This window comes from Thermobia domestica, chromosome 4 (assembly GCF_964235325.1).
Source record: "Thermobia domestica chromosome 4, izTheDome1.hap1.1, whole genome shotgun sequence".
Taxonomy (NCBI): Eukaryota; Metazoa; Arthropoda; class Insecta; order Zygentoma; family Lepismatidae; genus Thermobia; species Thermobia domestica.
Window position 1 is genome coordinate 226,214,914 of NC_137457.1, and position 17,598 is coordinate 226,232,511.

General features: G+C 36.4%; 1 protein-coding gene across 1 annotated transcript in view; it reads left to right on the top strand.

Moving 5' to 3' along the window:
• LOC145683883 (ATPase inhibitor mai-2, mitochondrial-like) overlaps positions 1-15,541 on the top strand; it is a 40,063-nt gene extending 24,522 nt beyond the window's left edge. The window contains exons 3-4 of the mRNA XM_081755521.1: positions 9,662-9,805; positions 15,217-15,541. Coding sequence (XP_081611647.1) covers positions 9,662-9,793 — 132 coding nt within the window. The 3' untranslated portion in view covers positions 9,794-9,805; positions 15,217-15,541. The remainder of the gene's footprint in view (positions 1-9,661; positions 9,806-15,216) is intronic.
• The last annotated feature ends 2,057 nt before the right edge of the window (positions 15,542-17,598 follow it).

Below are 17,598 nucleotides of genomic sequence, written 5' to 3' on the forward strand. Positions count from 1 at the left end.
CGCTATCCTAGGACATACATATTGTATATACAGGGTGACCGGAATGGGACTGATAGTTTTTAAAAGTGTATAGCTTTAACCGCTTAACGGTCGAATTTATTTTAGAGAAACGTCCCAAAAAGGTCATATTTTTTATTTAATATTTTAAATCTATCATAAATGCGTGCTAACACGATCTATTTTAATTGTCATTCAGAACCAAATTTCGAAAGTTATAGCCCCTCAAAATACTACTTCTGGATTATCCCGAGTTTTTTCGGGCACAGTTGAAAATAAAATAATTGTAAGATTAAATGAATTTGCGTGCTGAAAAAAATATGTTTTATTTAAACAAAAGCTTTATCTGCTTAGTCCTGAACAGAATCATGGCAGAATTTCTATCGTCTTATAAGTTGAGGCTATTTAAAACGTGAAAACATTCAATCGGGATTATCCCGAAATATTTCGGGCACTGAAAGATGTAAATCAAACTGTAAGAATAAAATAAAATATGCGCGGGATACCCTCGTACAAATATGAGCTCACTTACACAAAATGTTTATTCTGAACGCTAAATGAAAAAAAAAAAAAAAAAACAAACAAAAAAAAAAAACAGAGTAATATAAAACACCGTGAGAAATGAAAAATAATCAAAAAGATTTGCTTTTTCTTTTTGAATTAGTCTCCACTTTAGTTCAGTGCTCAATCACTTTGTTGGAAGGTCTGCCACTGTGTGATACACACGAAAACATGGAACCACACAAAGTGCTACATCGCAATCTGGACAATAAAAGCGCGATTCATGGCGAATCTTTTTGCTTTTAGCATCACGAACCCGGCTGCATACTGCCTTCTTGCATTGATCTTCTTTGCTGTTGGTGGGATATAGTCCGGGAAGTGCCGGCCAGTCAGTCTCAGTGGAGAAGGTATCACACCTGGCCGTCCTGTTCTTGGCTTCATGTCAGTATCATGGTACTTTTCCATGATTTTCTCTATTACGGCCAGGCGGTACATAAGTACCACCTGACATTGTATATATGATGAATGAATTCCATAAAGCAAGGTCAAGGAGGTGGAAAAAATATCTTCTTGTAATACTTCTTCCCTCTTTTCCTTGGCGTAGAATAGTCTGGAAGATGCTGGTCAACTCGATCTACACCGCCCATTGTATCCTTGTACGCTGTCACACATACTGACCTCTTCTTTTTCTCACCTCTTTTTTCTACTTCAGCCATTTGTATGCTGTGCACAGATGATAAAAGCGAAACATTTCGTTTATCTTTCCACACCATTGCAGTCACTTTTCTCCTCTGAAACCCTACAATATCTCCTTTCTTCTTCTTATTCTTTAGTTCCGTTGGCATATCCTTACGTGTAAGTTTCACGGTTCCATACACATCAGTTCGTTGGGAAACAAGACGATCTGCAAGCTCAGGTGACGTGTAGAAATTATCAATAGTAAGACAATGTCCCTTATCTAACAAAGGACCAATCAATGTCATAACGACCTGAGAAGAAACAGGAAGGTCACTGTACTTGTCGTTTAGTTTCGCGTATTTTCCACAATATATGATCAAGTTCCATACGTACCCTGATTTAGACTCACACAGCATGTAGCTCTTGATGCCGAATCAAGCTCTTTTCAGCGGCAAGTATTGTATCCATGATAAACGTCCTTTGAACAACAGAAGACTTTCATCAATCGTGATGTCTCTATCCGGACTAATGGTTTCCTGAAATGTGGTAACTAACCTATCTAAAACCGGCCAAATTTTATTCAGTTTTGGGTTCGGATGTGTATCTGGATCATATTCTTCGTTATTTGAAAAATGGAGATATTGTTTGATTTGTTTGAAACGACGAAAAGCCATTGTCTGACCAAAAAATGGCGTCACAAGAAGAGGATTCTTCGACCAATACAATTGTGGCTTTTGCAAAATTCCCTGCAAAATTACTAGTCCGAGAAAACACATTCCCAGTCAACGGAGGAAAGGGCTTGGAATTACACTGATTCTGGTTACATTGTTCAGCATATGTATTAGTTTGCTCACAAATCACCTCTATCAGTTCACGATCAAAAAAATGCTCGAAATATTGCAAAATATCTGCATCCATATCGAAGTTTACGAGCAATCCCGGTGAGCCATTGAACGGAAAATGTGGTGCAGAAGCCGGAATATTATTCGGGTCAATCTCAGTCCATTGGCGAGCAGCAGAAAGATCTGCAATTCCATGACCAGAATTATTAGAATCGCTGTCTGAAACAGGTAATTTACTGTCACTCGTCCCACTTGAATGTATACTAACTGCACTGAAACTTCCTTCTTCGCTGCTCATTGTTGATACCGTTCACAACAATGCTGTCTGAATCACAAATTTTCTTCAAGGAAAGAAACACAACTTACGAACAGCGTCCTGGCTACGATAATACTGAGAAATATAAACTGGATCACTGCAGGAGTAATACACTGCCGCCTGGTGTAAAAGTCAATAAACCAAAACAAAAGACGGTTAATTTGCTTGTTAAGATTTGATGCCGGCACCTTTTCTTCTCACAACGAAACATTTCGCTTAAATACAGATTCGAACTGAAAAATATAGTTTCAACGTAATAACTTGGGATAATCAAGATTTACATATTACCCTTGAACGTAATAATTCGGGTAGAATCGTTAAGCCGTTAATATGGTCAGAGATACAGAATAAATAAAACATGCATTTTAAAGGAAAACTCAAATAGTTTATTTGGTCTTACTTACAAGTCATTCTAACTCAGTGTAACTCCACGTGAGCTCCATTTGTAACTTTTATAATATCTAACCTGAACTCAATTTCTCTCCACGTATTCTGTAACATCTGAAGTGTTACTGAAGCAATCGCATTCCTAATACGGTTCTTCAGTTCATCAAGGTTACGCACGGACCTTTTCATCAGAATGCACAAGGTCTTTCACATACCCCTACAGGAAGAAGTCCAGGGGCTAACATCAGGAGAGCGTGGAGGCCACCTAATTGGCCCATCACGGCCTATCCAACGGCCAGGAAATTCAATATCAAGGCAGACCCGGACGCCCGGGTGGCTAGGCGGCAATCGCCGCCCAGACAGGGGCCAAATGAGGAAGAGTAGGTCAGGAGAAAGAGAAAAAATATGGAAAACGTGTGCGACAACTAAATTCTTGTGAACAGTCATGGCGGCAATTTGCATACATCAAGTTCTTTGAGCGTTTCATTAAAATTTTGTTGCGGCTTGTGTCCCATATAAAGTAAGAATGGGCCATGCCAGCTTCAGAGTCATGTCGGTGCAAGTAAAAACAATAGTGAAATCTTACAGGTTTCCTATCGCGGAATATAAAAGGGAGCCCAAAGTATAGTTACTTGACAGAACAATTTGAAACCGAACAGAAAGAGATCTGAGATCACTTTCAAGATGTATAATATCATGGAGTCGAGCGTCACCTCTGTAACAAGATCGTACCGTAGTTCTTTATTAACAGATTACAAATTTCACCCATCCCAAGGCGAGATGGAAAAAAAAAGTATGCTAATGATTACCATCCCTGTTATTCTAATAAATATTGTTACATACAGGGCCGGATTTAGGGGGTGCACATGCACCCCACCCCCCTTTCGTTGCAAATATACACTATCTAAAATGAGAAGCTAGCAATGGAAAAGCAACATTTTCCGAAATTTTCTGTCAACACGTTTCCGTTTGGGTCTTAAAAGAAAGCAAAGCTTTCCAAAAGCAATAGTTTAAGTCGATGTTGTGAAGATTGAAGGAAAAAGATTCACAAAGCAAAATAATGTAATATCTGTCAAGTACGAAAAAAACAGAGCCAGGAGGAGAGAAGTTTTTTTCTGCATAACATCGTCTTTAAAATACTTTCCTCCGTTTTATGTCTCAGCGTTGTCAGGGTTAAAGAATATTGTCACATGTCACTTTGAAGAGTTAGTGTAATTGGTTATTTTGGTCTCGGTGCACCCTCCTCAGAAAATCTTGGATCCGACCCTGGTTACATATACTCTTGATTTTATACAGGATGTTTCAAAACAACACCGATAACGTTTGGGAGGTGATTCCTGTCACCAAGTTGAAACAAAAAGTATAGACCAACCTGGGTGCATAAATGCTTCCTTTCGGAGTTACAGGTTGCTGAAAGCATGAAAAAATTAACTTTAGAGGTCCGTAGCTCCAAAACTATAGGACCTACCGTAGTCGGGTCAAGACTTCACTTAGGAACTTGTATGTGCCCTATCCAAATATCCAAGCTTCACAATCCTGCAATACTTCCACAACAATATTTATAGAAGTAGTTGATGAATACTTCAAATTATATACCCGTAGGAAAATTTAAAAGTGGAAATGAACAGGGAAAGATGCGATAGTATCGGGAAATTACAGAATATACTATTCGGGTGGCGATAAGGCTGAGAATGGTGTCGCGATAGCAATAAAGAACGAAGTAGCAAGAAGTGTAACCAAAGTGGAATACTGCAGTAACCGCTTGATGTTTGTAAAACTATTGCAAAACCAGTGGATATTGTGATAATACAAGTGTATATGCCAACAACCGACCATGATGATAATGAAGTGGAAGTAATGTATTATCAGATTAGTGACATATTGCATCAAGAAGAAAGAGGTAAGGTCAATGCCATAGTAATGGAAGACATCAATAGCGTAGTAGGAGAAGGAGCTTGCGAATAAGGTAGTGGGACCATTTGGACTAGGTAGAAGAAACGAACGAGGTCAAATGCTTATCGATTTCTGTAGGCAACATAATCTGGTGATGATGAACACGTGGTTTAAGAAAAGAAAAGAAAAGAAAAAAAAAAAAACAACGTGTACACGTTGAAAAGTCCAGGAGATAAGAAACATTACCAAATCGATTACATTCTTGTCAAGCAACGTTTCAGGAATAGTGTACAAGACGTGAAGACACTGATTCGGACATTGATTTGGATCATAATCTCCTGGTCGCGGAAGTGCAAACCTGGTTAAAGTCGATCAAGAAAAATGGGAGGAAAAATCGAAAATGGAACTTAGAGCGACTAAGTAATATCGACGATGATGTGAAAGAAGAGATTGAAGAAAAATTCTGTGCAATGGGAGATATGGTTGACAATATAGAGAATAGTTGGAAAAAAGTTAATCAGATTCTACTAGACACACTCAACAATAACATTGGCAGAATGGAAAGAGCACTGAGAAAACCATGGATAACTGAAGCGATGCTTAAGAAGATGGAGGAACGCAGAAGAGCAAAAAACACGGACATCAATGAATACAGAAAGCTGAATAATGAATAGAGAAGGGAAACGGACAAAGCCAAAGAAAAGTACATGGAGTAAATATGTGAAGAAATAATGGAACTTCAGCGGCGCGGCAAATATGATCTGATATACCAGAAAATATAAGAATTAGGAAGAAAAGCTAACAAAAGTATACGAACGTTTGGAATCGAAAATCAACAAGGTCAAGTGGTCACTGACTATCAAAGAATCCTTAGAATTTGGGAGGAATACATAAAAGATCTATACGATCAGAGGAACCGTCCCAAAGATGTTGCGATCGAAGCAGAGCAAGAGGTGGATGATGATGAAAAAGGACCCAGTATATTGAAAAGTGAAGTAGTACAAGCAATCAAAGACATTCTTAGAAGAAAGGCCACTGGAGACGACGACATACCAGTAGATTTGCTCAAGGGATTAGGAGACAACGCAATGAAAGTACTGACTTCACTTATTAACAAGATCTACCTGAGTGGAGAATGGCCAAAGGATTTTCTTGATGTTACAATGATTGCATTGCCCAAAAAAAAAAAAAAAAAAAAAAAAAAGCAAGCAAAGAAGTGCAGCGATCATAGAACCATTAGTCTCATTTCCCACACTGGAAAGATTATTGCACGCATACTGAACAGGCGGCTGGAAAGTAAGATAGATGAGAGGTTAGAAGAAAATCAATATGGATTCCGGAAAGGAAAAGGCACCAGAGATGCTATTGGATTGATGAGAATTATATCAGAACGAATTCTTGATGTGAAGGAAGAGTTGTGTTTGTGCTTCATGGTCTGGCGAAAAAATTTCGACCGAGCCAATTGGACGAAACTTCTGAAAATACTTAAAGAAATCAGAGTCAACTGGAGAGATCGACGACTAATTCAAAACCTGTACATAGGACAACGAGTGAAGCTGCGCTTGAATGAAGGAGAAACCAATAGTATGGAGATTGGAAGAGGAGTCAAGACAAAGATGTAGTTTGTCGCCCCAATTATTCAACATTTACAGTGAATGTTTAAGGGAGGAAGCATTAATGGGAATTGGAGGTTTCAAGATTGGAGGGCAGTTTATTAACAAGATCAGGTATGCAGATGATACGGTTATAATAGTTAAAACCGAAGGAGCACTACAGGAGATGATTGACAAAATAGTTTACACTGGAAAACTGTATGGAATGGAAATTAACGTAGAAAAGTCGAAAGTCATGAGAATATTCTGTGAAAACACTCCCTTACGAATCAGAGTAGAAAATGAAGAGGTCGATAAGTTCAAGTATCTGGGAAGTATTTTGACGAGAGACGCTGCACCAAAGGGATCAGGTCAAGAATTGTCATAGCTAAAGAGGCATTCAACAAGAAACGATCACTCTTAACTAGCAGGCTCAATATTGGACTTAAGAAGTTGGTCAAGTGCTATATATGGAGCATTGAACTGTATGGTTCAGAGACTTGGACATTACGGAAGTTAGAGAAGAAATATTTAGAGAGTTTTGAAATGTGGTGTTGGAAGGTAGAGAAGATAAAATGGACACAGAAAGCAACAAACGAAGATGTTTTAAAATGGATAGGAGAGGACACTTCTAGCCACCATCCTTCGTAGAAAGGCCAATTGGATTGGACACATCTTGCGAAGAAATTGCCTTCATCACACCGCCATAGGAGAAGGAAAGATGGAAGGGAAGCGAGGAACAGGAAGAAGAACACAGCTGATCGATGATTTGAAAGAGAGGAGAAAGTATTGGGAGTTAAAAGAGGAAGCTGAAGGTCGAGAAAAGTGAAGAAGCATTTTCAGGACCAAATCTAAAAATTGAAAAAATAAATAAATAAATAAAATCCTCATTAGTCCAGGACCTGCCGAAAGGTAGAATACTTAATATTAATAATAGGAAAACTCCCTCTATAAAAATTGTTGCGTGAGTATCTTAGGATTCTGAAACACGTATTTTTGGATAGGGCAAATACTAGTTCCTAAGTGAAGTCTTGACCCGACTAGGGAAGGTCCCATAGTTTTGGAGCTATGAACCTGTAAAGTCCATTTTTTCATGTTTTCGGCAGCCTATAACTCCGAAAGGAAGCATTTGTGCACCCAGGTTAATCTTTACTTTTTGTCTTATCTTGGTGTCAGGATTCACCTCCCAAACGTTATCGGTGTTGTTTTGAAACCCCCTGTATATTATGATCTTTATGGTATAATGTACAGGGGCTACTAAAGAATAGTGTGCTTTATCTAAGATAATAGCGTGCTTTTATAGTGGGAAAACAGCGTGTATTTGGGGTAATAGTGGTTGTGGGGATTGAGAATTTGGGGCCAACACGGTGTGTCAGAAACCGGGGCCAACTAGTAGCCAGTCCGGCCCTGTATCAAGGTACTCCCTCACTTTTAGGCTCCAATGTTGTGGGGCACCATCCAATTGGAATATCACTTGAAGTTGCAAGTGTTGTGATTGGGGAAAGCAAAGTGTTGAAGCATGTATAAGAACACATTCCCTGTTATGGTTTGCTCGTATGAGAAAGAAGTGGCCTATAACTGCATTATGTGTTAAAGCACACTAAACATTCAATTTGGGACTGTCTCTAGAATGCTCTATGTACGCATGCGGATTCTCAGATTCCCCATATCCTAACATTGTGTCTGTCAACGCAGCCAGACAAGTGAAAATTTGCCTCAGGAAATTATGGTCATAATCAATCCTGTCTAGAATTTCAGTAGCAAATGCTGCTTTCTGTGGCTTATCGTTGGGCTTAATTTCTTGCAACAATTGCACCTTATACGCGCGCAAACATACTCGTTTGTGTACCAAATCATGCACTGTTGACTTTGGAATCGCGAATTGCCTGCTCGCTACGCGAATTGACTTTGTCGGGCTACGTGAGAAACACTCTTATTGCTTCCACATTTTCTTTTGACACACGCAGTTTACCACCGCTGTGTTGTTTCACTACACTCCCCGTTGATAAAAATTGATCCTTCCACGCCTGGATACTGTTGCGTGATGGAGGATCCTTGTGGTAAACATGTCGAAAGTTTCGTTGAACTTGAACAACACTTTTTGTCTCTGCAAACCACCACCACGCATTGCGCCTTTTCAACTGCTGACGCCATTTCTGTTTATCGGCGATACTAGTGCCGTCACCGGTAGTTGTTCAAGTATGAAAATTTGCTGAACAAAGCTTTTTTGAGTTTTCCTTCAATATGAATGTTTTTTCTGTAATTAAAAACCGCCACTCCGTTTCCGGACACCCTGTATATTGAGTATGCAGTAAAAGAATAAGAGCAAACTATAACATATCGGGAAAAGCAAGTAAACATAAGTATCGAAGAAATTATGGAATATTTAGCTACCGCTATTGAGACATTAAAAAACATTGTGAAGATCGTGTTGAAAAAAAAAAAAAAAAATTGTGTGTCCTTGAAGAAGAGTGTCCGAATGCCACACTTGAAATATTGGAAGCATAATTGACTGGGAAACATTAGTAGGTGATTAATTTGAAATGAACCTCAAAAGATACTCGTTAGTTCAAAAATTATATTAAAACGTTGAATTTACGCTCACAGCTATCAGTAGGCACGTACGCAGGACTGTACTTAGGAAGAAATCCAAAGCTTTCTGGAGTCCGAATTATATTAAAATTTGTAGAATCACCCCTAAAATTAGACTACATTTACAGAAATGTTGGGATTTCGATGGGAGGGGTCCGAACCCCAGGATCTATCCCCTGCGTACGTCTCCCCTGGGTTTCAGCATCGTCAAACTTTACGTAAGGAACAGCATTAAGTAGAAATAGGGTTTAATATCCACACTCCCTATTCCTTTTTATTATCGTTCTTTACCTAAATCTTTATATAGCTGTTAGCGAAAACTCAATGTTTAATATATATTTTATGTATATATATTAATATATAATATATATTTTAATATATATTTTAATGTATATTTTGTAAACAATTTACAGTAGTTTGGAAGAAGAAACTGAGTACTCGTTTAGGTTATTACCAAACTTTTTTTTTTAATGATATGCATAAAATAGGTACCGCTGAGACATTTGTTTTATTACATTATATGGTTTTTCGATATGGTACAATGTTCCAGTCCGTCTAATAGAAGTGTTTTCTGTCACTCGGTCGAAGAAGTGTGACACGCTTTTTCAGGCCAGCCACCCTGAATGAGATTTTCCTGAGTTTTCCTCATTCACACCAGGCAAATGCCTGGGTGGTACCTAACTTATAGGTCCTAGGCCGCTTCCTTCCTTCCCCAATCCTTTCTTCCTTCCCTTTTCCCGGATTGTGTGCTCGCTGAGGGACGTCATCCCTCAAATCGTGAAGGGCTAAATGGCCTTAGATGCCGAAAACTCAGAAATCTAAATCCTAAATCCTAATAGAAGTATTTTCTTTAAATCTTACAGCAAAAGGAGCAGCTAGATAAATTGAAAAGTGATTTACACGATGAAATAGCATTTCATGAGGAACAAATAAAGCGCCACGAGGAAGCAATTAAGCGTCATAAGAAGAGAGTAGAGGAATACGAAAGGAAGTAAACTTTCCAGAGTGTAAGTATAAGTTTAACGTAATATTAATTTTAAATAGCTTTGTTTCTTCATTCTGAGTAGATATTAAGTTAACGGATTGATTTTATTACAGTCGGAGGAAGCATTTTCAGGTTGTATGATTGTAACTTAATCCTTTACTTGACTTTTTAAATAATAATAATAATAATAATTCATTAGGATAGTATATACATATGCGATCAATGACTCATCCGAACTTGATCAGATTTGTTATGATAGACTTTGAGTAGCTTAGTACGCATATGAAATATTATAGTGCGAGTCTTTTGTTTCCGACTTATGAGTCAGCAAAGTTAGAGATTGGTTAGGGGTCATCAAAATTAGGTTAGTTATCAAATATTCGGAGGAAAAATCTATTTAGAACAAAATACTTGAAACACATCTGTTGTTATCGTTAATTTGAGGCATAAGAAACTAAATAGTAGCACTGTTTAAAGACTGGCTAAGGTGTAAATGCTGTTTATATATAATAAATCACTAGAAAAAAGTTAATGAATGAGTTCCTTTTTTTTTTCTCGAAATAGAAATATTTATATTTAGATATATTTATGTAATAATATGTAATACGAGAAAAGTGTTCTGTGAAGTGTTGTCAGTGGAGTTCTTCAGAATCTCACTTTTTTTTCTAGCTATTAGGTGGGTGTAGTTTCATAAGGAGCATTTCCGTAGTTACCTCTTGTTCAACCGTGTTCTCCAGTCTCTCAAATAAAATCAAATTCCCTAATTATCACTCGCACTATAAAGAATGGTTATACCTTCTTAAGTTTAAAATAATTAAAGGAGCAGTTCGACTTAGAAATGCATTTTTTACAAATTATTTCCATTTATAGAGTTGAAAATTATAAAAGGTTTGGTGTTTGTTTCATCGCGATACGTTTAGTCGTTAGCGAGTAACAGAGAAAATAAGATTTTGTGATGACGTCATACGTGGTCAAGCAGCGAGAGCAGGGTTCCATACACAGTGCCAAGCATTTCGTTTGTGAGAGGTGCGGTGGCACGTTCTAAAGTGCGATTTCCTTTCCCAGAATTGATTGCAAAGAATTAGAAATAATCTTGCATGTAGAAAATGATAATATGTGGTAGTGGGCTGCACAAAAGTTTTTATAATATTATAAAACGCCGTTTTTCGTACAAAGCTTAAGTTCATTATTTCACAAAAGAAAAGAAAATTTCGAAACCAATAACATTTAAATAGATGGCGGGCGAGATTACTACAACACCGAAGTATCTTTCCTTTAATCATGCTTCCGATTCCCGAACATAAGTATGTCCATTCTCACGTTTTGTTGCAATTTTTAACGCTGACCCTATAATTTTGTGTTTCAAGGTACATACAAGAGCGCGATGTATGTGGCAAAAATGAAATAACATCTGTAAAGTTTGTCAGAATGCGAAAAATACTTTACCGGTTAAATTCGTTTCATTCACATCGCTCTCCGCGGAACAACTCTCGTCACCCGTTTCATCATTGTCACTTGATACAAAAAAATTAAACTAAATCAGTGTACTGAGGAACATTGTTGTCGTTACTGATTCCTTCTACGAGCCAGTATATTTCACTCCACAATTCACATTGTATAGCAGTTGTATTTACATTTATTTCTAAAGCAGTACTGTCACAATCATGAGTGAGTCCGTTGCTATTACCCTCTAATGCCTCGTCTCGAATACAACTATCAATAGCGTCTTGTACGATATTTTTACGTTGGTAACGATATAGATCGGCACTTATTCAATGGCTTGGATTCTAAACATTTTGATAATATACCTGGAACAGCATTCTTTCTCAGTTTGCGTGTAAATAATTCTCCTGGCATTAATTTCCTTTCAGTAAACATGACTGCTCGAAGTCGGACTCTACAAGATGTTTGGAACAAACATAAGTGTTTTCATTTGACAAATTTTTCCTATCGGTTTTCTTGAGCCATAATTTATATCGATCTGGTGATTTCTCACGACTTGAAAGGTAAAAGAAACATACTTTATGTTCTCAGTTTTAATCGCACGAGAGTTACAACTGAAAACAGCACGGGTTAGGCATTTCTACCTCAATTCACAGACATATCACGCGCTGTTCTAACACGTGTTTTCTACTTCGCACCAGTGTTTCTTTCAGAAAAGATGTCCCAGGGGGCACACTTAGTATTCTGAGGGGCACATTATTTTGACACAGTACTATTTTATTTATAGACTTATTATTTTAGTCTCCTCGGGAGGCACTCTCAGTGCTCCGAGAGACAGTACCACCACCAAAAACATGTCTGAAAGAAACCCTCCTCGCGCAACACTACGTAGTTACTGCTCTCTCTCTACTCTTTTTATAGTAATTCTGTAGGAAAAATAATTAACAAGAACATCCCTCAAGAATTCAACACAAAGCAAGACTGCTAATGAACCCAAAACACAATCGATTAAATCCATTTTACTTTTAAAGGTTTATCAGCTGCGTACAAGGGAGTGGTTACTGACTCACATTGGGTTCCTCGCGTAGCCCACGAGTGACGCCAGCATTTGCGATTCATCAAAAACAAATGCCTATAGAAGCTGACGAGACGGCCTATTAAGATTTAAAAAAATACGGGTCTGTTATTTTTTGTTACTCTTTCTATTGCACCAAACTTATTTTTAGCTCGAACTGCTCCTTTAATATTTTAAATGCAGACACATCCATTTTCCTGAGGACGGATATTATGAATAATCATCTGCAATATTTCAAAGGTTAATTGGATTTCATCTTATCGAAACATAAAGGAAATGTTTCTCAAGAACTGAAGTTCTTGGTTTTAGTTATTATAATTTTAAGAAATTTTAAAAGTTTTACCATTAGATTATTCTTCCTCGCTGAATTCATTTGTGCGCAAATATCACAAAGTGGTAGATATCTAAAGGCTGTGTTGTTTCCGATCTATATTGGTTAGTAAACAAATAGCAATCACTGTCGTATTTTGGATTTTTAAATAACTTTTCTGGATATTGATTGGATGAGTTTTGTATATCAACAACGAAAATAGCCTCCTAACAATGGGTGTTTCTACGAGTTCACTTCTTACCGAGGTAAAGGTACGGATGAAGATCGCAGCTGCTAACAATAACATCATTAGATTCTAATGATCTAATAGTAAATAAATCACTTGCAAGAGCGATCTAGGAAAACAAAGACTATCGCAGAACAAGTGTGCAAGTGGAACGTAAACATAAGCAAATGGAGCTGTAAAATATTTCAAGAAATACGCTTGCAATTAAGAAAATCACAAAATTCGTGTCTAATATTTTAAAAAGATCTATTCAACTATTCTAAAACTAAGTTAACCGCCCCGTTCTGAAAGGGGAAAGGCGAGGGGCAGTATTGAAATTTCAAATGGAAACCCAGTATTTTTATTGTAAATTCGGTCTCCGAAAATACATAACTTTTTTTTTTTTTTTATCACCATTTCGTTATTTTCCGAGCAGGCGTGTAATAATAATAATAATACACGGGACTTGAGGTTGGTAATAAAAAGCTACTTGAAGAACAAGGTGTGCAGTGTGATATGATGCTAAGATACGCGTTTATAATAATTTTCTAAAAGCATTAATTAAACCAGACGATGCCTAAATATTTGTTTCCGTGAATAAAAAAAAAATAATCAGAACTTTATCAATTTAAGAGTGGTCAGAGGAATAGCATTGTAAAAAGTTATGAAACATGTATTTAATTGTAATAGAGCCATTCACTTCTGCTGTAATGAGTAGTGTGAATGCGCGACAATGCAATTTAGATCGATGTAAACCTTCACTGTCATTGATTCAACTATTCTTTCCTACCATGATGCGTCGCAATTTGTGATCGTACCTTCAAGTGATTGACGGGGGAACACTAAATGTCAGAGCACTGGTTGCGAAAACTTCATTTTCAGTCTAGTGGTTATTTATTACCTGTACATATTCTCGAAAAATTGCCCTTGCTATTCAAAGAAATATGGGGACCACTTCTTCGAAAATTTACTGTTAAAATGAGTGAGTGTATATGAAAGAGAACCGTCAACATTAATTTCCGACGGAGTATTTCTTTACAATGTAGGAAATCTGGATTTTATGTTTACAGGTATAAGGTTGCTAGTGTGATACCATTACAAGTACTATAGTACAGTTAATTGAGTAGATACGAAAGAGGACTGTATAATATATTAACAGCTTGCCTAAAATATCCTACTTCAAAATATGAAAATAAGTAATAATTCTGTCTCTCAAACTTACTTCTACTTTTTTATTATTATCATCTTCAGCTTGTAAAAATATTTACCATAGGACTCTCTAATTATATTTATTGTCTCGTGTAGTTTAATTCAAATACATAGACATAATTCTGCAATCTCCAATCAACAACTACAATTCTCATCATATGTTTGTGTCATTCCGTAATTCACTTACTTCAGACTGTTGTTAACATGAACAGAGTATATGTTAACATAAACTTAGAAAATCATCAGGAGAACCTAGATATATGAGCATCAAGTTAGTAGGAGAGGTTTCAGTGTGGATGGATATTATAAGAAAAAACGAAAAAAGTTATGCGTAAAATGTAAATGTAAAAAAAAAAAAAAAAATAATTATCCGTTACTTCTAGCAGATTACATAAAATAGTAACTTGAATTCATAATGTAGCAGCGAGAGACTGATAGGGGTTAGTGCAGGCGAGTTTGAGCACAAAATGTTTCATTAATGGGAACATACCGATTGGGTTGGTCTATATTTCCTGAGATATTTTGTTTACTATCAACCTAAAGTGACGTACGATGTTCTTAATTTTTTTTTTTTTTTTTTTGAGATCATTGTGCCATTTAAGAAGATAAGGAAAAAGTCCTTAAACTAAAAGTTACATGCCTATAGTCGGTGAATCCGAATCTGCAATAAAAATAGAGGGTTTTCACTTGAAGTTGCCGCCCATTGTTCCTTTCTCCCTTAGGGAGTGGGGGGGGGGGGGGCAACTTCTTAGGGAATTAAATAGACATTTTAAAAATGTTGGACACGTATTTCGTGATGATTAAATTGCAAGTGTATTTTGTGAGATGTTCCATTGTCCTGACTTTTTTGTTCACTTGGTATGTCCTAATGTGCGTAGCAAATGCTTATTTTTCTATAATATCTTGCTTAAGAATACCATATTACTCTAAACCTTATCTTCTTTCTAAATCTCGGTGCATAATCATTGGTTATAGGTTTTTTTTTTTTAAAAAAAAAAATAATAATAACGAAAAGTCTTTAAATAAAGGTAAGCGTTTTCAACTATTTAAATGTCTCCAATTATCCAATTATTATTAATCAATTTTACTCCATACTTGCAGTTAAATGTTATTTTGTATTATATATATATGTTGTATATGTTTTGAAATATTATGTATGTTTATTTCCAGGTACAGTGTGGGCGCATGCAACGTTAGTACTTCTAGAACGGACAGGCATTCAAATTCTGTTAGATATTAGTTTATTTTTGAGAACAAGCGTATTAATTATGGTATGTTTTAAAAGATATGAGGAAGGCCTGTAAATATTTTGTATATTAATGTAAGTATATTGTGCGAAAGTTTGTGGTCACTAAGAAGTGTGTCCAAAGAATTGAAAATTAATCCTGATGATTACTTGCTCTGTCTCTGGTTATCAGAGTTTTAACATACAAGGTGATATTGGAGAGTATGCTTTGTAACATGGTAATTCCATATAATAAACAATTATAAAGCATTCTTTTCATTATTTGATAACTCCTTATGTTCTGTATACTTCTGAGTAGCTAAACAGGAGCCTGATGAAAAGCCTCCCCTCCCCCTCCCTCAGTATTACACATTTTAAATGGACAGGCAACTACACTTTCGAGTTTCGTGCTTTGCGGTTGAATTAGGGTTTGTAGCTTTTTCTTACATGAAAATATTGAAATTTATTTATTAAGATGATCTTACGGTTGGAACAAAAATTTGGAAACAGATCATCCTATGTAACCAAAATACACGGTAATCTCCTTGAAGTTAAAAGAAGGTATTTTCTGATCATAACAATTGTGAAAAAGTCAAAAGCAGATAAAGATGATGAAGGCAGAAAAAGTCCCTAACTTAATTCTTGAGAATGCGAATATTGATTAGATTGTAGAAAATGCGTAGAATAAATTTTGAGCCGAATTAGTGAATTCAATTCAAATAAAATCGGACAGGAGTTGGTTTAAATGTAAATTTAAAGTTAGTGACAGATTGCGGATAAACTCGTTGAAACTAAACCTAGATATACAAATGAACTTCAATAGCACGTGTTTTGTTCATAAAAGGCGATAATAATAAAATATAGCGGACTATCTCGTCAAGCGAAATGTACATTTTCAGTATGTAGTAGTTTGTAATAAATTATTAATCCAACAAGCCTCCTTTACCATTTCTGTATAGAGTCCCAAATGGAGAAAGGTTATTTCAAACTAAACTCCATCACGAAGCCAAGATGTTGCTACCTACCGTTTCCCTTGGGTGCTGGCTCACGAAGAACTCCCTAAGAAAACAGCTGATAACAATTCTGGTCCAGGCTCATACTCTGTTGGGCGCAGATTGATAATGTTGAAATGTGCACAGTGATTTGACATGAGCCACGTTGATGCTTTTGAGACTCAGGTTGTGTTATACTTACTTTTGCGTATGCACACGCATACATACACGTAACTGGCAAGCCGTCTGCTCGCAGGAATTCACACACATATGAATGAAGACGGTGATATTTACTTAGGTAAATTCCTATTTATTGAGTATAGATATATGTGGGTACGGAACAAAAAAAAAATATATATATATATATATATATATATATATATATATATATATATATATATATATATATATTAACAACACACAAAATTCTCACTTGGCAGAGCTAAATGCTCCAACAGAAGAAATTGCTCTACGGCAATCAAATAAGCAAAATGAAGAATAAACTTTTAACACTGCATGGTAAATGTAAATATGCACACACTCTATATGAACACTAGAAACATAGCCCTTGTTTGAATATCACTAGCACTATATATTCACTCTTCGTATTATGCTAAGATTTTCACTATGTGATAATGACGAGGGGAAAAGGGGGGAATACTGCTGATTGAGGTATCTTGATTCCTAAAAGACGTTACATCTCCAGAAGGTATTTGTTATCTTGCTTCGCATCCTGTATATATTAATGTAGCACTAAAAAAAAATTCTTCATACTATCCTTCTTTACGATGTCTTGCACTGCCTATTCCTCCAGTATGGTTTTCCACACTCTTGCTACAACGGATTCTCCTTGCTAACTCTTCGCTTCTGCTCACACTTGGGAATAACCCGTTTCGATACTTAGGGTTGACAATGCACCATGTAAAATAATAAAGAAAATGTTAATGTTTTCCGCATTCATAGACAATGCCAATGGGTTGATTTTATAATAAAGAATGCTGGCAACATTTGATTTGATCCCGTGGGAAAGAAGCTTGGAAATAATAGTTGAAAAAGTGTAGCAGTCCTAACTAATAAATTCTTCCCATGGTTATAGATTTTTATGCACTGCTGTTATAGGTAAAATTGTTCAGTGGAAAGAAGGGAACGATAGTAATTGTGTGTATGAGTCATCCCACCTACGACTCCTGCAGGATAGGAACGTTTGTTCTCACGGCAGGACGGATGACGTAATACGAAAGCATGAGAACACGATAAATACAATATCATTCATACACAATATCAACTTCGTATTCAAAAATATTCCCAATGTTAATAAATGTAATTAAGAAAAAC